This window comes from Rhinoderma darwinii, chromosome 10, assembly GCF_050947455.1.
Source record: "Rhinoderma darwinii isolate aRhiDar2 chromosome 10, aRhiDar2.hap1, whole genome shotgun sequence".
Lineage (NCBI taxonomy): Eukaryota > Metazoa > Chordata > Amphibia > Anura > Rhinodermatidae > Rhinoderma > Rhinoderma darwinii.
In genome coordinates, this window is record NC_134696.1 from 82,096,579 (window position 1) to 82,116,523 (window position 19,945).

Here is a 19,945-nt window from a genome sequence, read left to right on the forward strand (position 1 = left end):
TTAAAGGGAAGATGTCATGAATTATTATTTTTTTTTTATCATATTGCTTTTAATATAATATTAACATCAATTTAATTTATTTGTGTTCTCGTGTTCTACTTTTGACTTACTTTTACTTCTCTATGGGGGCTGCCATTTTTTTTTCATCTCTGTATGTGTCGATTAACAACACATACAGAGATGGAATACGGCACCTACAACCCCGTAGAGAATGCGAACAGGAGCCGTTCCATTCACTGCAGCGTATGTCGTCTGTGTGGGAACGGCGCATGCGCCGCTCGCACACAAACCAAAACTAAGCTAGTTCGCAGAGCGAAATCCGGCGCCATTTTCTTGTGGACCGGAAGCCGCTGCCGGACAGTAAGATGACGACTTCCAGCCGCGGCTTCCGGCCATATGTTCAAGGAAGCGAAGGCGCAAGGAGTAGGAGCGGAGGCGGCAGGAGAATGTAATTTATGTTCGTGTATGTGATGTGTGTATTATGGTCGTGTATGTTCATGTTATACTGTCGTCTGAGCACTGTATCTAATCCTCCTACACTGTGAAGTCGCTCAGAAAATGGCGGCACACAGTGTAGGAGGTTTGAAGATTCAAACCCCTCCTTTTCCTGGCACTAGCCAGAACAAAGGAGGGGGGATTGTGTGAGGACACTAGAGAGTGTGTCTACTCCAAATTTGCAGCATAAAGCAATGAGGTTGCTTTACCACATTAACCATGCTGCAATTTTGGGAACTGCTCCCTCTAGTGCTCAGCACATGGAAATGTTATAAATTAGAATGTAATTTATAATATTTCCTGACTTGTGAAAAAATGCAAAAAATTAAAACAACGTGTAATCACTTAAATAATAATTGTTTAACTAAAAAAAAAAAAAATTCTAGCGACACATTCCCTTTAAGTGCATTTTAACCACTTAGTGATGTAACAAAATTGGTTGCGGACACAGGACGAGAATACTCGTCCTGAGTGGCGGGTACTTGGTGCATTAGGACGATTATTCAAGTCCTGTGTGACAGCCAGTGTCCACGCACCTAACCATAACATCTGTCAAAACAGGGGAACTTCAAGCCTTGTCATCAGTGAATCCATACATCCAATTTCTCCAGGACAGAGTCTTGCTAAAGCTACTACCAAACTTCACTCCAAAGTTCCTCATTTGTAACCTGAAATCTGATCAACCCCTTCCAGTGTTCTGGCACATGTCTTCCTCTCATGAGGACCATAATCTCTATTCCTAGATGACTGCTGTTGTCTTGAGATCTAGTTGGCTTGGAGTTAGAAATAAGGAAGGTTGGGAATTTATTGTTTCCATAAAGATTTAAACTCCAGTAAACCTACCCTGGGTAGATGAAGTGCAGAGGCCAGTAGACTCGCTTACAGTGTTAGATCTCCGATTCACCTCAATTAGTCTAAAACCACTCTACTAGAGCAGTGGTCACCTCTTGGGCGGAATAAAGTCTAATCCCGCTGGATCAAATTTACTGTGCAGCTTGGAGCTCGCACTTAATATTTATCAACCATTATGGGCTGAATTTTGGTTCTCTGAAGAGACGGCTCTTGAGCGGTCAAATCTTGAGTTCAATCAGTCAAGAGGGCCCTCCTTATGGGCCCTCCTTATGGGGTTCTTGCTATTTCCCCATTATTGTGCTGGTGCAGGACGTAAGGGAAAAGTAAATTTGTAACGTTAATCTAATGTTTTCCCTTAGTCCTAGCAGTAGCACAAGGTTCCCGCTCTAAATAAGGCTGGTAGGAAGGGCTAGACGTCCTTATGTAGGGAGGAGACTCTAGTTGATTAGTTTGATTAAATTAAAAATTCCATCTGTCCTACTAGTTCACAGGGGAAGAGATACCCCATTAGTGTACTGCTAGGACTAAGGAAAAACAGGTTAACGTTACAAATCTACTCTTTTTTACAATAAATAAACTTTTCAAAATATAAGTCCCAAAACATGAAATAATATATGCATATTTGGTATCGCCACGTCCGTAACAATCTGTACAATAAATGTATAATGTTATTGATGATGATCGGTGTATGGTGTAGAAAAAAAAAAAGAAAACTGCAGCGGAATTGCATTTTTGCCAAAATAAAAGTTTATATAAATTAAAAAATAATGTAAATGTACAAAAAAAATGGTACCTACATAAATTACAACTCGTCCCGCAAAAAAACAAAGTCTCATACAGCTACGTCGGACAAAAAAGTGCTAAAAAGTTATGTGCGTCAGGATGCAAAAATTGTTCGGTCCTCAAGGCCAAAATTGGCCCGGTCCTTAAGAGGACCTGTCACTAGGTCCTACAAAGTGAGTTAGTAATCTTACCTAACAGCCGCTGTGTCTGTGAGTCCAGCTGTGTTTGTCCTGTACTTGCACATCCCCCCGTTGCTGAGCTATGGGCCCTTCGTTATTTAGCAACCAATATGCAAATGGCTCGCTGGCTAGCCAAGTGGGTTTGCCCGCCAGCGATTCTCAATGGGGGGAGCTACCACTGAGCCTCTGACGGTGTCAGCGTGAGGCTGTTTGCTTCAGACATTCCTAGGCCAGCGTCATCGCCATATTGGCTGCTAAATAAAGAGGGATCCAGAGCTCAGCAATGGGGGAACGCACAAGTACAGGACAAACCCTGCTGGACTCACAGACAAAGTGGCTATTAGGTAAGACTACTAACTCACTTTGTAGGACCTAGCGACAGGTCAACTGTTGGACCCGTGTTCCAACGGTCATGACTTTTTAAATTTTTCTTCAATGTAACCATTGTTTTTTTTTTACTTATTTTTATGGCATTAACCTTGCAGTATATATAACATGTCAGCTTTATTCCACAGATTGTTATGATTCTAATGATATCAAGTTTAAAGTTTTTGTTGTTTTACTACTGTAACTTACTTTACAAAATGTATTTTTTGTGTTGCTGCATTCCAAGGCCCAAAGCATTATTATTTTTTCATCTATGTAGATGTATGATGGCTTATTTTTTTGCAGGACAATATGTATTTTTCATTGGTACCATTTTAGGGTACATATGAATTTTATTCCTTTTTTTGAGAGTGAAGACCTTGATCATAAGACTACTATTCTGGAATTGTAATTATTATTATTTTTTTGTGGCGTTTACCATGCTGGATAAACAACGTATTCATAGTACGGGTCATAATGGATCCGGGGATACCAATTATGTGTGGATTTTTTAATATTTTTATTTTTTTTCAATAATAAAACATTCTTTTTTTTCTGTAAAACCACTTAGGTGCCGTGGTCAGCATTGAGAGGTTGTGGAGTACAAAAAAAAGACCCCTATATGAGCCAATCAGAGAGCAAGTATGTTCTCTGATTGATAAGGAGGGGGTGATTTGATGAACAAAAGTACAGATTGCCATTCTCCCTGGGGTCATTTGAAGCCATACAAGGACAGAAGGAGGATCTCAGATTCTGCTCCTCTCCCTGCCTGCTGCCAGCACACCCCGCGCTGTCCCTCCTTTTCTCCTCCACACAGGCTGAAGTGAGAGATGCAGGTATAGTATATGTAATTCCCACTTCAACCTGCTCTAGCTCAGGCTAGAAAACAAGGATGAAAATTGTGGCTCTAGCTATGTTCTAGTCACGCTGCCCTGAGAGCTAAACTCTAAGGTCCTTTCCTAAAGTCCGAGCACAGATCAGGATAAACTGTTAGGAGGTTAAGTGGAACTTAAAGGGGTTTTCCGGAAGCAAAAAATTACATTTAAACTAAACAATGAAAAACATATAACTTTGCAATGTACTTACATTTGATGAGTTGAATGTAGCGGCGTATCCCATCTTCCGTCACGTGACCGCTTGGTAATCCAAAATTTTCACTTCCTGCGCAGACCCGTCCATTTGCTCCGCTAACTAACTTCCTGTTTCCGGCTTTCAAAATGTACGGTTACGTCACAAATGACGTAACTGTACCACGTGTTTCCCCATCTGCTTAGAGCATGCGTGGTTGACACAAACTCCCCCATGCATGCTCTGTTAAATTATATGGCTGTGTCTTCAGCAGCCATGTATTTTCCATTGCGCATGAGCACATTTTAACTATTTGGTGTCGGTGTGTAGTGTGACGCCCGTGTCTTCCGTCACTCGCTCTCTCCTTCTCCTCCTCACAGTGCGAAGTGAATGTGAGGAGGAGGAGGGTGTTTTTTTTTGCTCCCTGTAGGAGCGGAATCCCCAATCCCCGGCCACAGCTTCGGCAACGCTGTGGCCGGGGATTGGGGATTCCGCTCCAGGAGAAGTCCCTGACTTCACTGTGTCCATATATGGACACAGTGACGTTAGGGACTTCTGAAGTGGAATCCCCGCTGATGTGGTCGGGGATTCCGCTCCAGGAAAAGGCCCTGCCTTCACTGTCCATATATGCACACTGTGACGTCAGGGACTTCTGAAGCGGAATCCCCGGCGATGTGGTCGGGGATTCCGCTCCAGGAAAAGGCCCTGCCTTTACTGTCCATATATGGACACTGTGACGTCAGGGACTTCTGAAGCGGAATCCCCGGCGATGTGGCCGGGGATTCCGCTCCAGAAGTCCCTGCCTTCACTGCCCATATATGGACACAGTGACGTCAGGGACTTCTGAAGCGGAATCCCCGGCGATATGGCCGGGGATTCCGCTCCAGAAGTCCCTGCCTTCACTGCCCATATATGGACACAGTGACATCAGGGACTTCTGAAGCGGAATCCCCAGCGATGTGGCCGGGGATTCCGCTCCAGGAGAAGTCCCTGCCTTCACTGTCCATATATGAACACAGTGATGTCAGGGACTTCTGAAGTGGAATCCCCAGCGATGTGGCCGGGACTTCCGCTCCAGGAGAAGTCCCTCACTTCACTGTCCATATATGGACAGTGAAGTGAGGGATTTCTCCCAGAGCCGTCCCCCACAGGAAAGTAGGGGAGTGCCATCTATGGGGTGACTATGTACAAGGGGGCTATGTAGCACTACCTACAGGGGGGCTATGTGACACTACCTAAAGGGGGGCTGGATGTGTGGCATTACCTACAGGGAAACTATGTGGCCTTACCTACGGGGGTCTGTGTGGCACTAACTACAGGGGGGGCTGTGTGACATTACCTACAAGGGAGCTGTGTGGCATTGCTTACAGGGGCTGTGTGGCATTGCTTACAGGGGGGGCTGTGTGGCACTACCTACAGGGGGGCTGTTTGGCACTACCTACAAGGGGGGCTGTGTGGCATTGCTTACAGGGGGCTGTGTGGCATTACCTAAAGGGGGGCTGTGTGGCATTGCCTACAGGTGGGCTGTGTGGCATTACCTACAGGGTGGCTGGCTGTGTGGCATTACCTACAGGGGGGCTATGTCGCCTTACCTACAGGGGGCTGTGTGGCACTAACTACAGGGGGATGTGTGGCACTACCTACAGGGGGCTGTGTGGCATTAACTATAGGGGGGCTGGGTGGCATTACCTACAGGGTGGCTGTGTGGCATTGCTTACAGGGGGGCTGTGTGGCATTACCTAAAGGGGGCTGTGTGGCACTACCTACAGGGTGCTGTGTGGCACTACCTACAAGGGGGCTGTGTGACATTACCTACAGGGGGTCTGTGGCAGTATATAAGGAAGGTCGTGTGTGGCATTATATACAGAGGGTAGTGTGCGGCATTATCTACAAAGGGCAGTGTGTGGCAGAAAATTTACTAATTAAATTAATCAGTTTTCAAAACGGACAAGGAAAAAAAACGGGTTAAAATCGGCCGTTAAAAACGGAAGGATGGCCCGGAACGGATGCAAAACGGCCGAGAAAATGGAGCTAAGCTTGTCAGATGTAGTAGAGCTGAGTGTGTGTGTGTCTGTGTAGTAGAGCTGAGTGTGTATCTGTGTAGCAGAGCGGAGTGTGTGTGTCTGCTTAGTAGAGCTGAGTGTGTGTCTGTGTAGTAGAGCTAAGTGTGTGTCTGTGTATCAGAGCTGAGTGTGTGTCTGTGTAGAAGTGCTGAGTGTGTGTGTGTGTGTGTGTGTGTGTGTGTGTATGTATGTATGTATGTAGCAGTGCTGACTGTGGACTGTGTGTATGTGTGTAGCAGTGCTGAGTGTGTGTCTGTGTAGTAGAGCTGAGTGTGTGTCTGTATGTAGCACAGCTGAGTGTGTGTCTGTATGTAGCAGTGCTGAGTGTGTGTGTGTCTGTGTGGTAGAGCTGAGTATGTGTCGGTGTAGCAGAGCTGAGTGTGTCTGTGTAGCAGTGCTGAGTGTGTGTGTCTGTGTAGCAGTGCTGAGTGTGTGTGTCTGTGTAGCAGAGCTGAGTGTGTCTGTGTTGCAGAGCTGAGTGTGTGTGTCTGTGTAGTAGAGCTGAGTGTGTGTATGTGTAGAGCTGATTGTGTATCTGTGTAGCAGTGCTGAGTGTGTGTATGCATGTAGCAGTGCTGAGTGTGTATGTATGTATGTATGTATGAAGCAGTGCTGACTGTGTGTATGAGTGCAGCAGTGCTGAGTGTGTGTCTGTGTAGTAGAGCGGAGTGTGTGTCTGTATGTAGCAGTGCTGAGAGTGTGTGTGTGTGTGTGTGTGTGTGTGTGTGTGTGTGTGTGTGTGTGTGTGTGTGTATGTAGCAGTGCTGTGTGTGTGTGGCAGAACGGGGTATGCACGGGCGCTGCTGATACTTCATAGCCGCTTATCAGCTGTTTTCAATCAGCGGCGAGCACCCCCCCCCCTACCACACACACACACAAATCCCCCCAAACATGCAAAATCAAGCGTAATCAAGCAGCTTTTTATGCGATTTTTGGCACGTAAAATGCGCAAGGAAAATCGTTTCAAATACACGCCGTGTGAACCGCTTAACTGAAAACTTACTCACTTCACTTTCATCATTCTAAGGGTATGTTCACACGCTGTGTTTTCAGCCGTTTTTCAGGGCCGTAAACATCCCAAAGAACGGCTGAAAAATCGGAAACCGAACGCCTACAAACATCTGCCCATTGGTTTCAATGGGAAATACGGCGTTCTGCTCCGATGGGGTGTTTTTTACGCGGCCGTTTTCCAAAAATGGCACGTAAAAAGACGCCCGCCAAAAAGAAATGCATATCACTTCTTGGGACGTTTTTTCGAGCCGTTTTTCATTGACTATCGAAAAACAGCTCCAAAAACGGACGTAAAAAAAGTCACCAAAAACGCGAGATTGATTAAAAAATGGCTGAAAATCAGGAGCTGGTTTTCCTTTGCTTAGTAAGCATGTGAACATACCCTTAGCCTTTTGGTGTGTCCTATAACTTCTGCCAGCTGCAGAATCACGCCCAAAATGTCAGCCGGACACTGCTTAGGAAAGGAATTTGAAGACACCTTTTCCTGGCTTGTAGGAGGGGGGGGGGGTGAGATTTCCTCCCACATTTACGGCAGCTGTGAGTCAGGTTGCTTTGCATTATTCACCTTGCTGTAATTCTGGGAAGTGCTCCCTCTGGTGGCCAACATAGGAAAACATGTCAAATTATTATTTAATTTTTAATACTTTCCACCATGTGTAAAAAAAAAATACAGCAAATAACTTAAAAAATATAATAGAAATAAGTAACTTACTTAAAAAAAAAAAATGTTTCATTCGCGAGACATTCCCTTTAAGTCTGTTCTATTGGAGTTCTGTTTCATATTACATATAAGGCTCTACTCACATCAGGTTCTCCATTTACCTTTATCATATATGACGACGAAATCTCCTGACGTATGCCACTGTATGCAGAGGCATATGTCAGCCATAGGCCCTCAGCGCAGCAGACGCTTTCCTGTACAGTAAAAACAAAAGGTATACTAACGTATACCTGCCCAGTTGATGTCCAAAGCCTTTTGGCACCTGCCGGGTTCTTAGGTCTCTCTGGATTTGATCAGCCCATATTCTGCGAGTATCTCCCAGTGTATGCTCTGAATAAAACCACCAAATGTGTGATTAAGAATAAAAAATAATACATACAATACTATATTTTGATTAAATAAAATAATGGTCGGGTAATTCAGAGATCGTATTTTTATACATATAAATGCTTCTTTATTTATATGTGTTTGTGGTTACTTTTAGTTAATGGATTAATTTTTCTGTTTTAATTCTATAGCTTTATTTATCACCATCCAGGAGTATCACAACCAGCAGGGGTGACATCGCAGACTACTCACTCTTCTGTGACTGGTTCAGGCCTCCAACTGCCTACAACTATGTGCAGTAGTGGTTAAGTGTTAGTTTACAAGAAGAAGAAATGGAAGGACCCTCTTCTGATGAGCACCTGAGATCAGACTCCCCTTTGGAAACCCACTAGTGTTGGTGAATCGTTTCTTCGCTCAGTCCTTCTCCTTTCTCTCTTTGATTGCCATCTTTCCAGTCTGCTGTACATGGCCGTCTCTCCAGTCCAAAAAACCCGTTACACATCTAAAATGTCAGTTATTTTTCTCAGTGGCAGTTGCTTGGCTCCAGCTTACTGCCCCAAGGAGAGTTGGGAAATGTAGTTTTGCCAGTACCGTTCAGCAATGACTGGCCACAGTAGTGCCTGTTGTTCTCCATAAACTTATTATAGGGGTTACATTCTTCCCCTGGGGAGCCAGTGCAAGTTTAGAATCGCAAAATCCACCGTTTACCACCTGTAAAATGAACTAGGGTTAAAGCATCCTGACCAACTCTATACTCAGGCACAAACAGATCAATGCCACATTACACAGTTAAAATATGGTTCCAGTGTGTACCAAACAACAAGTATATCATCATCATCTAGTACAGTGGTAATAGGTAAGAAGGGAGGGTGAAGCAAAAGGAGGAGGGAAGGAAAAAGAACAAAAAGTATATCTGAGCATAAAGTTTGTATACCAAGTCATTATGCATTACTAGCTATTTTAACAAAGACGGTTCTATGCTATTTAAATGGTAGGGCATCTCAGTAGCATGTCCCAAATCATAATAGGTTAGCATTATGGGGGCTTTAAGTCCCTCTTGGGATAAGTATGTACCACGGGGGTCCCCTCCTCCACCCCTGACTCTTGATTTTAAGATTGGTACAGGTATAACTTCAGTCATTTCTTCATCTGTTGACCCCTCTTCTTCCAAAGACTCCTCCAATGGAAGATGGGAAAAGTCAGATTTAGATTCGGGTTCTACCTGAACTTCCACATCGGATGATCCATCTTCATCACTTTCCACAATAGGCAGAAGAATTTCGACCCAAGTGTAATCTTGTCTCTAGTCTTCACTAGACTCAATTTCACCCCCTTCTGGAGTAATGTCCGGGCTGACTGGTTGACTACGACGATTGCTTCTTCTTGGGGGCTGTGAAGTAGGCTGTACTTCATCAGTCACAGGCAATTTCAAACAGATATTTTCTCCAGTTGGTAACTGGATTTTGGCAGTTTGAAGTTTTGACTGTCCCACTTTTTCTCTCAGGTTTCATTTGGTAGACAGTGATGTCTGGTAATTTCTCAACTACAACATAGGGTTCTGAGCGCCAGCGGTCAGCTAATTTGTGCTTCCCTTTTAGTCCCAATTGTTGAATGAGGACTCGGTCCCCTGGCTGCAGGACATGTTCTCGAACTCTTTTATCATAGTGGGTTTTGTTTCTTTGGCCTGATCTATCCGAGGACAGATTCGGCCAACTTGTAAGCTCTTTTTAACTCTTCTCTCAACTGGGACACGTAGTTCAGATAAGTCTTTTCAGTGGACACTCCAAGGCATATATCTAGAGGAAGCCTGGCTTCTCTACCAAACTTGAGGAAATAAGGAGAATACCCTGTGGATTCATTCTTAGTGCAGTTATAGGTGTGCACCAGCTAATGTGACTAATGTGTCAGCTCCACTGTGCTTTCTTTTGCAGATTCAGAGTGCCCAGCATGTTAAGGAGGGTGTGATTGAACTTCTCAGGTTGTAGGTTCCCTTGAGGCTGGAAAGGAGTGGTTTTGGACTTTTTGATCCCACAAATATCACATAATTCCCAAATTAACCGAATCTCGAAATCGCTTCCTTGGTCAGAGTGTATGCGTGTCGGCAGCCCGTAGTGCTTCAGCATAACGGGTAAAATGATCTGTAACATCTAATACATTGCTTACATTTCCTTAATTCGGTTCAAAGGATAGGCTGTTGATACACACCAATTCAAGTGGGCTATTACTGGTAAAATTAGCAAGGGGAGCTGATCGAATAGGTAAAGTCTTCCTCAGTATACACCTCTCAAACTTGCAGTATTTTTCAATATCGGCCTCAATCTTAGGCCAGTAAAACCAATCAGTAATGAGACAAGTGGTATTTTGTATGCACAAATATCCATATTCATCATGCAAAGCTCTTAAGGTCATCTCCCTAAACCTAGTGGGCAACACCAACTGTCGGCAAATCTCCCTCTGCTTGTTTGGGGAATCCTAGTATAGCAGCCCTCTCCTCACAACTAGGAAATCTATTTGACAAGCAAGCAGGATTGACTCTTCCATCTATGTGCGCTTCTTTGGGGTCTCAGGCCCAGTTTTACTGACCACCATACTACTCCTACATAGGGGTCCTCTTGTTGGGCCCTTTCAATATGATTTTGTGTCAACTAAGACTCAGAGAATCAGCATTTACTTTGATCAGCTGGCAAAACATGGGAGAAAGTGCTTCTTCTTGGCCCCCACAAATCAAACACAGCCCTGTATCGGAATTATATTAACATGCTGGAAGTGACACATAGCTTTTACATCTGGAGAAGGGACCTCAATCAAATTTTCTTCTTCTGGTCCCGTAGGTTGACTGGACAAGCAGGACAAAGCATCTGCATCTACATTTGAGCTGTCAGACTGATACTTCAGACTGAAGTCATATACTGCTAATGCGGCGAGCCAGCAGTGCCCGGTTTCATTGAGTTTGGCTGTGGTTCTCACATAGGTCAGTGAGTTATTGTCAGTGTGAACTCGAAAGTGAACTCCGTAATTGTGTAATTTGTCCACCATCGCCCACTTGAGTGCCAAGAATTCTAGCTTGTGTACTGGGTAGTTGCGTTCACTGGGAGTCAGTCCTCGACTGATGTAATAAACAGGCTGTAGAGTGTCATCATGATCTTCATACACTACTGCTCCTATTCTCTCAAAGGAACTATCTACATGTAAAACATATGGTCGGTTGGGATCCACATAGACGAACACTGGAGCTTGAGTCAAACAAGCCTTTAATTTCTCAAATGCTTCTTCACACTCTGGGGTCCACCTTTCTTCAAAGGGCTCCTTGACACGGAAATATTCTTTCTTTGTCAGTTTCTTTGAGCGAACTCATGGAGGAGGATAACCCTGAGTGAGGGCCGTTAATGGCTTAGCAATCTTTGAATACTGGGGTACGAACCTCCGATAGTGTCCACAGAATCCCACCAAAGACCGGAGTTCTCCTAGCTTTGTGGGCATTGGCCGGTTTACCACCTCTTCCACTTTAGCTGGGTCAGTAGAGATCCCATTTCGACTAATAATATGTCGCACATACTTTACAGTCGTTCGGCAAAACTTACACTTTTCAAGGGACAACTTCAGCCCATTCTTCATCAACCGATCCAGTACCTTGAACAATCTTTGTTTTTGGATGCTCCCTTGAAGAACACAACCAATCAAATCATCTAAATAGACTAAGACTTCACGAAAATTCATATCTCCTACTACCTTGTCCATACACCTCTGGAATGTGGCTGGAGCACCAGTGACTTCTTGGGGCATTCTCTTAAATTATGATATAAAGAAAAACAGATGTGGTTTTTACAAACCATACCTAAAGAACCCAAAATTGCAATATAATATAGCACGGTGCCATTCCTGATATGAATTAAATAGAAAAGAAAAAAGAAAAAAGAGATTCAGAAATGTAAATAGGCACTCTTGGGCTCAATAAAATTGAATAATTATTTTATTTCTTGACTCCAGATAATACCGGAAAGAGTAAATTTATACATATACAAAAAACAATTTAAAAAGAGAAATCTCCTGGCCAGGGAAAGAACATACGAGTATTATTCAAAACACAAGAAGTATAACCTAATAATTGTGTGACATAATGTATGTGTTTCAAACCATTTTACAAAAGAGTTTCCAATAGGAAAACCGCCATGATATGTTCACACCTGCGGTTTCCAAACATATATTCAATGTGTATCAGAAATACCAAGAAACCTGTTTAGAACAATGGTTAATCATATAACATGTAATAAGCCTTCAGAATATAGGTAATATTACAAGAAAAATATAAAGTATGATATATATATGTACCACACATTAACAAGACGATTTCTTGAAAAACCGCTAGACTGTATTCACATTTGCGGTTTCCAACCATATATGTATTAGGTATAATAATGTTGCCAAAGGACCTTTTGACAGTAACTATTGATGTTATAATATACAATAGACCCTTCGAGACAAGATTGATATTACCAATTGGATATATAACATGATGTATATGTTATACAATTATACAATTGAATTTCAAAATGGAAAACCGCTGGACTGTATTCACACCTGCGGTTTCCAACCATATATGTATTATGTATCCAAATATTGCCCAAGGGCCTGTTCGAGGTTACTGTTAGTGATATTAATAAGGAAGATATTTTCTACCTACGTATGTAATATGATTTGGCTCTCAACAATAAAAATGGCCTCATTAATTGAGTAAATGTGGTTATAAGCACGTTTTTTTCACTCTCATCGAGTAGATGGATAATTCCAATTCAAAGCTGATCACAATAGGAAGTCTCTTTCCCAGACCCACGAGTCTGTATGTAGCTCTCAGGCAGTTGAGTGTTCGAAGAAAAAAACTTTTTGATATTATAAGCTTTTCAATGGATTTTTACCTTCACCTCCGACATCCAATAAGTGCCAGGAAGACCATGCAAGGAGATAATTTACTCCGATGTAGAAAGTATAGTAGATCTCCTCAGGAGGAAAATTCACCTGTATGGTCACACAATTGATTTAAAAAACAGCCACGACTCCACAATTACTTCTCTTGGCGCCTTCCTCTATAGATCCATGCTGGTAACAACCATTGTACTCACTGGGATAGAAGCCCAGAAATGCAGGATCATGCACTGAAATTTCAGACGAAAAGAAGGCACTCCAAGAGGAACAGACCAAGCCGGGCAGAATCGCACGCCGGCAGCCGAATAGGTAATGGTTCCAACGTATGTTCCTTTCCACAGAAGGTCTTCAAGACTGGACAGGTATTCTCTGGGCAGGGTTAGGACGTCACTACCCGCCCCATTGATTAACACAGCTGACGCGTTTCATCCCTGAACGGGATTTCTTCAGAGCAGTTTGACAATTACTACCAATCACACTATATTTATATAGTGTCCCAACTTCATTCATTGGTTCCATAATCAAAAACATAATGTTTCACATAAAGATCTTGTGGATATTATATATTTAACTCTTGCATGAAATGCCGCCATGATGTATATCTCTCAATTTAAATAACAGACAAAAGAATTTATATATTCAAACCAGCAATTAGAATATCCAAAAGATCAAAATACATAGAAAATATTTAATATTTATCCGGAGGAGGGTAATCAGTGATGTGTCTCTACTTGGTCAAAAATGAGATCAATCGTTAAATTTAAATACCATTACTGCCTAGATTTTATTAATAAAATTAAATCTTCCGCTAATACGGTTAGCCATTACTGTACAGACTTTACGATGGATTTATGGAGGAAAATATTTTTTCTACATCAAAAGGAGATCCCCCATTGTAACGGAAGATGAAACCTGTTCAGTTCTTTCAGCACATGTATGTATATGAAATATATTCAACAATACAAGAAAGTATATGAGATACAGATGATACCTTAGGGGAGGCAGGGACGGAGAACTATTACCAGTTAAGGCATCAGTACCCGGGTCCCCACCGCCCCCAAAGCAGAATCAATCCCAATACAATAAATCTAAGTGTGTAAATTTAACTATTGAATTACATCACATTGAATATATGCATAAAAAGAGCTATGATGACTAACAGGAGCCATCCCACCCATTTGAGATTTTTTATCCAATAGATTGATCATTTTATATTGGGAATAATGTTACCCACAATCATACTAATAAAGGAAGATTATAATTGAATAAAAGATATATAAGTTATCCAGATGAAGAGGCAATTTAGGGTTAAACTTTCAGATTTCAATAACAGGACCAGAGATTTTTATATTAAATTCAAAAAGATTTTTTTCCCAAGAATTTCACAAACAATTATCCTAGATCATCCTCCAAAGGTAACATAGAGAGGATTCCTTTCTTTTAATCCAACATTTTTTTATATCAAAGATAATATATATATAGAACCAACTGATTCCAAAGTACTAAAAATTGGGGAAGATATGGAGCAATCTTTCAGACCCCAACCGTTTAAAGGAACATGTTAAATTTAATTTCATTATTCAATCCCCAAGGATTCAAAGTTTTTAATGTATAAATCCACATAGTTTCCTTCTGAAGGAGTATTCGATTGAGATCACCTCCCCTTCTATCTTGAGATAATTGATAAATCCCCATAAATTTTAAGCCAGTTGGAGATTGAGCATGGTACGTTTTAAAATGTGCAGCTAGAGGATTAGCCATTTCACCCTTGTTGATATCTCTAATATGTTCACTGATGCGAACCTGTAGTTCACGTTTCGTTTTCCCAATATATTGTTTCCCACATGGGCAAGTAATAGAGTAAACGACCATGGTTGAGCGACAATTAATAAAGTTATAAACTTTAAATTCCCTTTTATGTTCACTATCCAGAAATTTGTCTGATTTTAAGACATACTTACAGCATTTACAAGAGCCACACATGAACATTCCTTTGGGACGTTTCTGTAACCATTTCTCATTATTTGGGGTCCTTCTCTTAAACTCAGAACTCACCAGCAAATTCCTCAAAGTAGGGGCCTTTCTCGGAACCATACTCGGTATGTTCCCTACTATTGAATTAATTCTTTTATCCAAAATCAAGTGTGGCCAGTTTTTAATCATCAGATTCCGGAGTATGTTCCAATGGGACCCATACCTTGAAATGAATCTAACTCTATCATCACTATTATCCTTTTTGACTCTTTTAAGAATTTCCTCTCTATTATGCATAGATGCTCTATTGTATCCTTTCTTGATCATTTTCTTGGAATAACCCCTATCTTCAAAGCGAGATGATAAATCTTGCGCTTCGCTTTTAAAGTCCCTGAAATCCGTACAATTACGACGAATTCGAAGGAATTCACTAATCGGAATCCCCTTAATTTGAGATGGAAAATGATGGCTGGTTGCTGCCAAGAGGGTATTACCAGATGTCGGTTTCCGATATGTGGTCGTTTTTAATTTATTTCCTTCTCTATGGATATTAAGATCTAAAAAGCTAATATGATCTTTGTTATGAGAGAAAGTCAGAAGAATATTAAGTTCATTGGAGTTTAAATCACCAATAAAACTTTCAAGTGAGTTACATTTCTGAATCTCTTTTTTCTTTTTTCTTTTCCATTCTCTTAAATTAGTAGAAAGCCGATAGGACAGATGAAGGCTGTTTACTACTGATCTTCCTCGCTCATGGGAATCTGGTAATAACAATTCCGAAGGTCCAACACAGAAAACCATTGACTTCGCCGTAGACAATCTAAGGCTTTGTCAATTTTTGGCACAGTGTATTGGTCAGGGACAGTGCGCTGGCTCAAGGTGCAGTAATCCATACACATGCGGATATTCCCATTTTTCTTTCGAGCTATCACGATAGGAGAAGCATATGGGCTACTAGACTCTATAATGACTTGTGCCTCCAATAAGCCACGTAGGTGTTGTCAAACATCCTCAATGTCTGCTGGGGCTAATCTAGGGGACCTCTCTCAAAAAGGCTTGTCATCCGTCAGTCTAATATGATGCTCCACTCCTTTGGCTAACCCCAAGTCCCAATCGCCTAATGAAAAGGCCATTCTATCATTTATTACCATCTTTCTCCCTTCTTCATTTAAATCACTATTTTCAAAGCAGGAGTCAAAAGATTCAACGCATTGCTTCTTTCTTTCTTCTGCCTCTTTTTTACTATACGCCGCCAGGCAGGTTGGGTGGATGGTAAGAGTATGTTGATCGTTCTCTCCCCTAACTTCTCGGCACCATTGTGCTAAAGTACTAAATATGTTGGCATTGGTCCCCACTATAATTGGTACTTCTTTGGGATCAGCTTCTGGACACACCAAGGCCACAATGGGTATTTCCTTCTCCACTCCTACAACAGCTTCTGGGAATCAAAAGGAGACTGTCACATATCCTCGATAGGGGTAGCTTTGCTCACTGAGTCCCCAGACCACTAATCCAGATAGTGGTTGTAATGGCACGTTATGCGCATATCTTCTGAACCATTTCTCAAATATAATGGAGACTCGAGACCCACTATCCAACAAGACAGTGCAGGGGTGCCCATTTGCATGGGTTGGGACATGAGGAGCTACAACTAAGTGGTTTTGGCGGGGCTCCCCCTCTTACCCAGCCGGCACCCTGCATGCGATCGCAAAGTGCCAGTGGTTTCTATGGCAGCCAGGGGCCTAACAAAGGCCCCCAGGTCTGCTACGAGTTAATGCCTGCTAGGCCATGCCAGAGGCATGGCCTAGCAGATGCTTGTCAGTTTTACACGGACGGGTAATAACACGCTGCAATACAGAAGTATTGCAGTGTATTATAAAAGCGATCAAACGATTGCACAGTAATGTCCCCTAGTGGAACTAATAAAAAAGTTAAAAAAAGTTTAAAAGAGTTAAATAAATAAGTAAATATAAACCCCAAAGTAAATAAAATGGAAAAACCCACTTTTTCCCCTAACAAAATGCTTTATTATGAAAAAAAATAATGAACATTACACATATTTGGTACCGCCACATCCGTAATGACCCCAACTATAAAGCAATTATGTTATTTAACCCACTCGGTGAATGCGGTAAAAAAAAAATTAAAAAACAATGCCAGAATTGATGTTTTCTGTGCATGCTGGCTTCAAATTTTTTTTTATAAAAAGTGATCAAAGTTGTCCCGCAAAAAAAAATCCCTCATACAGCTGCATCGGCAGAAGTATACAAAAGTTACAGCTCTTCAAATATGGAGACACAAAAACGAATAATTTTTTACTGTGTAAAGTAGTAAAAAATAAGAAAACTATATAAATTTGTTATCGTCGCAATCGTAATGACCCACTGAAGAAAGTTATTATGTTATTTATACCACACGGTAAATTAAGGATGCAAAAAAAGTGTGTCGAAATGGCTGTTTTTTTCTATTACCCCCAAAAAAAGTTAAAAGTTAATCAATAAAATATATGTACCCCAAAATGGTGCTATTAAAAAATAGAACTTGTCTCGCAAAAAAAAAGTCCTTATACAGCTATGTCGACGCAAAAATAAAAAAGTTATAGCTCTTGGAATGCGATGATGGAAAAACTTAAAAAATAGCTTGGTCATTAAGGTTTAAAATAGGCTGATCACTAAGGGGTTAAATAAGTCTCTAATGTAATAGGTGTTTAATGTATCTCTTTCTTATTTCGGGCAGTGCCTCCACCTTCTTGATAGTCTTGATAGGAGCTTGTGAGTTATACAGAAGGGCTTGTCTCTTCTGTCAGGGCTTGACTCAGGAAACCCCTGCCCAGCTTGATACACATTTGATACACTATGAAGTTATAACAGAGAAAGGTAACATGGAACCAGGAAACTATTTAATATTTATATTTTGGATTAGGTAAAGTTACAAATTAAGGCCTCATGCACACTTCCATCACGGTTTTCACGGCCGTTTTTCACGGATCCGTGTGTCCGTAATTGGATCGGTGTGCTTCCCGTGTGTACTCCGTGTACACTTGTTTCAGTTTCGGAGAGGAAACTATTCCCATTCACACTATGTACACGATATTGTGAGTGCCGCACATGATATTCACAGGCTGCAGCGGTCACATGGACTGTCGCGTCATCCAGGGAGGTCGGACTGGATGTCAAAAGAGGAACGCGTCACCAAGACAACGGCCGGGGTATGTATGAACTTATTTTTCTTTCTATCGCTGCGTTCCAGCACTGATCAGCAGTCTCTTCTCTCTATCAGTGCTGGATAGAGAGAAGGGGCTGCCAATTAGTGCAGCGCAATATCTGTCTCTATGTTTACCTCTGCCCGCCCGGCCGTTGCTAGGCAACGGCTCCGTCACACACGGACGTCAGATGGATGCCTTCCGTGTGCCTTCAGTTTTTTTGACGGACCCATTGACTTGTATGGGCCACACGGTTATGGAATCTCGGACAAAAGCAGGACATGCTCTACTTTTGTCGGAACGGAACACCGGGACCGTCAAACAAACTGAAGTGTGCATGGCCCCGTTGAAATGAATGGGTCAGGGTGCTAGCCGCCAAAAAACCGGCTAGCACCCTGAAGGAAAAAACGGAAGTGGGCATGAGGCCTTAGTGTGACCACATTAATATAATAAACTCTGATGGATGACTCTGCTTATTCTCTCATACACAGCCACCGCACACTTTCTACCAATCTACTTATATACATGTGCACACTCTAAATATATGCAATAAACAATATATTATGCTCCAGTCCGTTTATCAATATTTCGGGGCCCCGTTGCAGTGGATGTTGACAAGCTTTAGAAATCGTAGGTGCACTTAATAACAAGGGAAGAATTTGTAATGTGAACATTAGGTGAAGTAGTAGCTCTTGCTTGAGAAATTGATTTCAGCAGTTATTAACTGCACCTATGATTTCTAAAGCTTTTCAACATCCGAGTCAACACAGTATGCGGATTAGAAAGACTGTAATTTTTGGATTTTTTTAAAATTAATTTAATCTAAAATATTGAATTTATGATTGAATTAAATTAAGCTAGAATCTAGTCATAGGTAAAGTAAACAAATTAAGAATAATGACAGTCGTACCACCATTGATGGAATTACTGACATGTATAGAATTAATAAACGGCAGTGGACACAGCTCAGATCCTGACTAACTACAGAACCTATTGTAACGAGGAAGTGGGAGCTTTATGCAGGGTTGGACTGGACCACACGAGACACTCCAGGGGACACAGGTTTTGACACAATAATGGACCCTGATAAAATAGGGCTACCAGGGGTTCAGCAGAAGACAATCTCATTTTAAGCAGACTTAGGAGCTATTCACTTGTATTTAGGATCTATTTTTAATGGGTTAAATCACAAATAACCTATTAGACCTTATTGATGATACATCTTCTATGTGAAATTATACAGTATAGTTTACAATGCAATTGAAAGTGGTGGTGCATATGTTCTGTATAGATGGAGGGTGGGCCCTAAGAATCATTTAGAGACTGGTACCCCAGTCCAACGCTAGTTTTATATTCCTCACTCAAGTAAAGCCCTTCTTTCCTGTTCTTAAAGTGGCTCTGCAGCAGACGCAGTGAGTATTATAATGGACGATGCTCTACAATAAATTATTGTAATTATTATAGGTCACCTCAGAGTAATCTGACCTGTATTAAAGCACTTGGTCTGCGGCACCATTCCTGTTTATGGTCATTTTTATGCTCCTTGATAACTTGTAATGTGACAGATTTCTCCTGTGGTATAACGCACCAACCTGTAAATTCAACATTAGCATTACAAGGCACGACAAGGATCTGAAATGTGATTCTTTTCCATCTTAATGAAACCACATGATGTCTGCATACTAAATAAGAGACACATAAAAATAAACTATATTCTAGCCAGCGAGAATTTACGTCTATAATTTTGGATTTCATACCTGATTTGAAAGTCTTGTTGAAATTTTCAAGAACGAACTTCAGAAAATCATCTGCCAGACTACCTGATCCCAAATGAAAATATGTTTCCAGATATATTCGTGGATCGAACTTTTCTTCATATTCACTTGTATTTGTGAAATCCGACATACTGACTCTGAGCTTAATAACAGTCGAGCACAAAACAAGCCGACTAGCTGTAAACTAAGCTGATCCTGTATGTTTGCTA

At 41.6% G+C, this 19,945-nt stretch overlaps 1 protein-coding gene across 2 annotated transcripts in view; it reads right to left on the reverse strand.

The window, feature by feature from the left end:
- Positions 1-19,945, reverse strand: part of LOC142662134 (nicotinamide N-methyltransferase-like) — a 39,804-nt gene extending 19,859 nt beyond the window's left edge. The window contains exon 1 of one of the 2 annotated variants that reach the window (XM_075840113.1): positions 19,719-19,945. In XM_075840113.1, the coding sequence (XP_075696228.1) occupies positions 19,719-19,866 (148 nt within the window). In that variant the 5' untranslated portion in view covers positions 19,867-19,945. Of the gene's footprint in view, positions 1-19,446; positions 19,493-19,718 lie in introns of those variants that run through there. The other variant, XM_075840114.1, reaches the window with a different exon arrangement.